Genomic DNA, 5,922 nt, shown 5'->3' with positions numbered 1-5,922 from the left:
GAAGAGCCATATCTCGAGTTATGCAATATATTTTCAAGTTATTCTAATTGGCGATGAAAGCTTGTCCTGTTTGCTTTCCAACTCCACCGGAAACGCTCTGTTTGCCCAAGTAACGAATAAATGGCGGCCGTTTGAAGTTCAGTGCGCGAAGCAGGAATTGTGCGCTAGAAAGTACTCGATCGAGTACTATCTTGTTCGATCGAGTCCTATTTCTACTCGATCGAATGGTGCCTTTTTGATAAGTGTTCGATCGAGTACCTAAAGTCTTCGATCGAGAGGTTTTAGCTTGGATTTGTTCGATCGAGTATTTAGTTGTTGGACGCGGGCTTTTTAGTATTAATTTTGTGTTTTAGGTTTAATATTTGTCTTTCCTATAAATAGGAAAGACGTCATTAGGTTTAGTCTCTCCTCTCCTTCTTTGCTCCTGATATCTCTCTTCCACATCTCAAAAACACTTTTCTATTCTTTTCGGACGTTACTCTGCTATTGTTTTGCCGGATTCAAAACCTCTGTAATTTCTCTTTACTTTCTCTATTTATTTCAATTCTCCTTTGCTTATCTCTCTTTACCATGTTTACTCTTGCTTTGTCCTTCGTTAATGCTTTATATACTATCATGAGTAGCTAGATCCCTTGTGCTAGGGTATAGGGGGGCCATGGTGACTAGGAAGTATTGAGATTAGATGATTAGGTTTGGCTGAATTTGGATTGTGTTGTTGATCACTGCAATTAACTGTAATTAGCTGTTTGAGTCGACACATTTAGCTGTTAACTTTGGTACACCTTGACCTGGATCGGAAGATTGGAAGGGGTAAGAACTGCAGTGAACATTAGAGCATTCTAATGAGGGCGGAAGCTAAGTTAGTAATGTTTTAGGGTGAATAGCGGACCGGAAGGACCTTTTCACTACCCTGCAGACCGAATTTGTGCCGACCTTTGACGCTAGTTTTGCATTCTTAGGAAACCATGGTGAACCGAAAATCCTAGCACTCTCTTCTCTCATTTGACCACATCTTTATCTCTCTCACTACTTTTAATTCTATTTTTAGTTTAGTTTAAACTACACAAACCCCCCCTACTTTGTGACCGCAGACAGACTGAATAACGAGTAGATAGTGACCGCCTCTCTGTGGAGATCGACCCTACTTCCACTAGCTTCTGTTAGTTGTTTTACGTATTTATTTTTGGTAATAAACGACGGTATCAACTACCCTGAAGAAAAATAAATAAAAAAGAAAAAACTTCAACAAAGCTATGCAGTTTGTACTACGCTTGATCTGTTACTCATTAACCACCGCCACCATGGACGACCAACTGCGCCGCCAACACTCGCCTACCCGGCCATGTCTCGCCGACAACATCTGACATTAACATCCCAACATCCCACACTAATTAACGAATAAATTTGTACATAAACCCTAATTAAAAAGATATACAAAACTATAACAATAGCCGATTTGATTATTGGTAATTGATTAGTAAACGTAATATGTTCTATATTGAAATAATCATTGATAATTTAATAATTTGAATTCACTAGGATGGAGGGAGTATGTAACAATAGAGAGATTGCTGAGAGAACAAGATTTGATTTTTTTAGTGAACGGTAGAGAAATGAAAAATTTGGTGAAAAATGTACTGAAATGAGTAAAATGTGTACTGCGAAATTAAATAACGTATTAGTATTAGTATTATTGTTAATATTATTATTATTATTATTTACTAATACTATTATTATTATTATTACTATTATTATTATTATTACTATTATTTATTATTACTATTACTATTATTATTTTTATTATTTTTATTATTATTATTATTATTATTATTATTTACTATTACTATTAATTATTACTATTATTATTATTATTATTATTATTATTATTATTATTATTATTATTATTATTATTATTATTATTATTATTATTATTATTATTATTATTTTTATTATTATTATTATTATTATTATTATTATTATAGAAGGATGCGCGCAGCTTTTATTAAAAGAAAAATAAAAGATTACATGAAATTGGTGGGGAGCCGAGAGACAATCTGGGCTCTAATAAAAATGTAAACGGCCACCCGAGCCCCCGCATCCTGAGATACCGAGAATTTCTGGATCCGCTTAAGCAAGGCAACAGCATCCGAACCCAGCTCCCCATGTGAAGAGAAAGAGAAAGGAAGGAAACCATAACCCGCTACCTTAGCAATAGGAATCCAGCTCTTATTATTATTGTTGTTGTTGTTGTTGTTGTTGTTGTTGTTGTTGTTGTTGTTGTTGTTGTTGTTGTTGTTGTTGTTGTTGTTGTTGTTGTTGTTGTTGTTGTTGTTGTTGTTGTTGTTGTTGTTGTTGTTGTTGTTGTTGTTGTTGTTGTTGTTGTTGTTGTTGTTGTTGTTGTTGTTGTTGTTGTTGTTGTTGTTGTTGTTGTTGTTATTATTATTATTATTATTATTATTAGTAGTAGTAGTAGTAGTAGTAGTACTGTAGTAGTACCACACGCCCTATTACACGGCCAATACACGACCCAAAGCTAATTCCCGACTCAACCATTATTTATTATTTTACTCTATCATTCTGTCTTATTCACTATCATTAATTATAAACGTCACAATTAATTCATTAATATGCAGTTATAAATGCTCAAAAATACGGGGTATTACAGTCTTCCTCCCTTAAATAGAACTTCGTCCCAAAATTTACTCAAAGTACTCAAATAAGCCAAATAATCTCCAACTAGCCGAATAAAATTCAAACCACAACACATTATCAAATCGTTAAAACACACTCTAATTATTAAACTTATTATCAAAATACAATAAAATGCGAGGTGTTATATCATATCCCCGTAAAAAAAGGGTTACGTCCCCGTAACCAACTAAATTAAACAAAAAGATTAGGGTACTTATCCCTCATGGCAGCTTCAGCTTCCCACGTAGCTTCCTCTACTTTATGATTAGTCCACAAAACCTTCACTAATGCTGTCTCTCCATTCCGACTCTTGCTCACTTTTTAGTCCAATATTTCCTTAAGCATTTCAACATAGGACATTCGCTCATCTATCTCCACATGTTCAGGCTCCAATACATGAGTAGGATCATTCACATACTTCCCCAGTTGCGAAACATGAAACACAATATGAACTCTATCCAAAGCTGGAGGTAATGCTAATCGATAAGCTATCTCTTCAAGTTTGTCTAAGATCTCATATGGTCCAATAAACTTCTGACTCATATTTCCTCTCTTCCCAAACCTCATCACTCCTTTCATAGGAGATACTTTTAGCAACACTTTGTCTCCCACCTCAAACTATATCTTACTTCTCTTCAAATTTGTATAACTCTTCCGTCTATCTTGTGCAGCTCTCATCTTTTGTCGAATTACCTGTACTTGCTCCACCATTTTCTGAATCATTTCAGGTCCCAACACAACTGCATCTGCCTTATCATCCTAACAAACTGGACTCCTGCACTTCATCCCATACAACGCCTCAAAAGGGGTCATGCCAATGCAAGAATGATAACTATTTTTATGAGAAAATTCAATCTGATCCAATCACTCCTACCATGATCCACCAAACTCCATCACACAAGCTCTCAACATATCCTCCAGTGTCTGAATAGTCCTTTCGGTCTGACCATTCGTAGCTGGCTGAAATGCTGTACTCAATTTCAACTGAGTCACCATTAAGGATTGCAACTCCTGCCAGAACTTAGATATAAACCTTGAATCACGATCAGAAACAATATCTTTAGGCACACCATGAAGCTTCACATACTTGCTATAAGCTTTAGCCAACTCCGCCTTACTCCACGTATATTTCATTGGAATAAAGTATGCTGACTTAGTTAATCTATCCACAATCACCCATACCATATTAGTCCCTTTTTTAGTCCTTGTCAAACCAACAATAAAATCCATGAAAATGCTCTCCCACTTCCATTCTATCACATCTAAAGATTAAACTTTACCTTGGGGTCTATTGTGCTCTTCCTTCACCCTTTGACATACTAAGTATCTTGCAACAAACTCGGCTACCTCCTTCTTCATCTTTGGCCACCAAAAAATTTTCTTCAAATCTTTATACAATTTGTCTCCTCCAGGATGAACAGAATAAGGTGTAGAATGAGCTTTAGTATGGATCTTTCTTTTAAATTCATCATTATCAGGTACACACCATCTTCCAGCATATCTAAGACTGTCATCAGAATGAATCTCGAACTTGAAAACACCCTCAGTGCCCACGACACTGCTCACTGCCGTGCAGCACTTCAGCATTCTAGGATCATCTTTTTGCCTCTCTCTGATCTCAGCATATAACTCGAGTTCTACGGTCAAATTCCCAATTGAATCACCCTTTCGAATCATACAAATGCCCATTTTCTTCACCTCTTCATACAACTTCACCCTTGATATAACAGTGCATAAAGCATGGACAGACTTCTTACTTAGTGCTTCTGCCACTACATTCACCTATTTCCATGTTGTAGTCGCCAATCAGGTCTTGTGATCATAAAATACCTTAAAAGTAGCTCCATAAAGATAATGGTGGCTAAATTTTAATGCAAATACCACAGCTCCCAGCACCAAATCGTGAGTAGGATAATTCTTCTCATATGGCTTCAACTGTCTCGAGGCATAAGCAATTACCTTCCTATTCTGCATCAACACGCACCCCAAACCATTCTTCGAGGCATCGGTGTATAGTTCGAAATTCATACTCCCTTCAGGGAAGGCAAGAATAGAAGCTGTGGTCAGGCGCTCCTTCAAGGTTAGGAATGCCTTCTCACAACTCTCACCCAACTTGAATCTATTTTCCTTCCTCATTAAAGTAGTCAACGACTTAGCTATTTTTGAGAAGTCCTTTACAAACCTCCTATAATAACCAGCCAAACCTAGAAAACTCCAGATATCTCCAACGTTTTTTGGCCTCTCCTATTTTGCAACTGCTTCAATTTTACTTGGATCTACCACCACTCCATCTTTTGACACATCATGACCCAAAAACGCCACCTATCCAACGAAAAATCACATTTACTCAACTTGGCATAAAGATTATTCTCCCTCAAGGTTTACAATACAATCCTCAAATGCTTCACATGCTCCTCCTTATCCTTAGAATACACTAGGATATCATCGATAAAGACAACTACGAACTGATCCAAATAGGGACTAAACACACGGTTCATTATGTCCATGAAGACTGCCGGTGCATTAGTTAACCATAATGGCATAACAACAAATTCATAATGTCCATATCTAGTCCTAAACGCAGTCTTAGGAATATCTTCATTCTTAATTCTCAACTAGTGGTATCCCGACCTCAAATCAATTTTAGAAAATATTCCAGCCCCACTCAACTGGTCAAACAAATCATCAATTCGAGGTAAAGGGTACTGATTCTTAATGGTTACATTATTCAGCTCCATGTAATCAATACATAACCGCATACTCTTATCCTTCTTCTTGACAAATAACACAGGTGCTCCCCAAGGTGACACACTTGGCCTCACATAGCCCTTATCTAAAAGTTCTTTCAGCTGCTTCCTAAGCTCCTCCAACTCCTTAGGTCCCATCTTGTAAGGTGCTTTAGAAATTGGTCATGTCCCAGGTTTTAATTCAATCCCAAAATCTATATCCCTTTGAGGTGGCAACCCAGGAGTATCATCCGGAAACACATCCTGAAAGGCCTTCACTACCTCAATTTCACACGCCCTAGGAGCCTCCTCCCGGAGGTCTCTCACATGACACAAAATTAACTGTCCTCCCTTCCTCAAACAAGATTCTAAGGTAGTTATAGAATAAGTTTTACTTTAGGCTTAACAACAAATCCCTTATAAGACACCCTTACTCCCTTCGGTCCGCTTAAGGTGACTTTCTTTTGGTGACAATTAATAAAGGCTTTATATTTTCCCAACCAAT

General features: G+C 37.0%; 1 protein-coding gene across 1 annotated transcript; it reads right to left on the bottom strand.

Moving 5' to 3' along the window:
- Positions 1-3,960: 3,960 nt before the first annotated feature.
- LOC141626416 (uncharacterized) lies at positions 3,961-5,576 on the bottom strand. The gene is made up of 3 exons (XM_074440245.1): positions 5,398-5,576; positions 4,573-4,876; positions 3,961-4,473 (listed from the first exon to the last, which is right to left on the bottom strand). The coding sequence occupies exons 1-3, from the start codon at positions 5,574-5,576 to the stop codon at positions 3,961-3,963; spliced, it is 996 nt and encodes a 331-aa protein (XP_074296346.1).
- Between the last annotated feature and the right edge of the window lie 346 nt (positions 5,577-5,922).

The sequence above is a fragment of the Silene latifolia genome, chromosome Y, assembly GCF_048544455.1.
Source record: "Silene latifolia isolate original U9 population chromosome Y, ASM4854445v1, whole genome shotgun sequence".
Taxonomy (NCBI): Eukaryota; Viridiplantae; Streptophyta; class Magnoliopsida; order Caryophyllales; family Caryophyllaceae; genus Silene; species Silene latifolia.
This window is presented reverse-complemented; position numbering and strand designations above follow the sequence as displayed.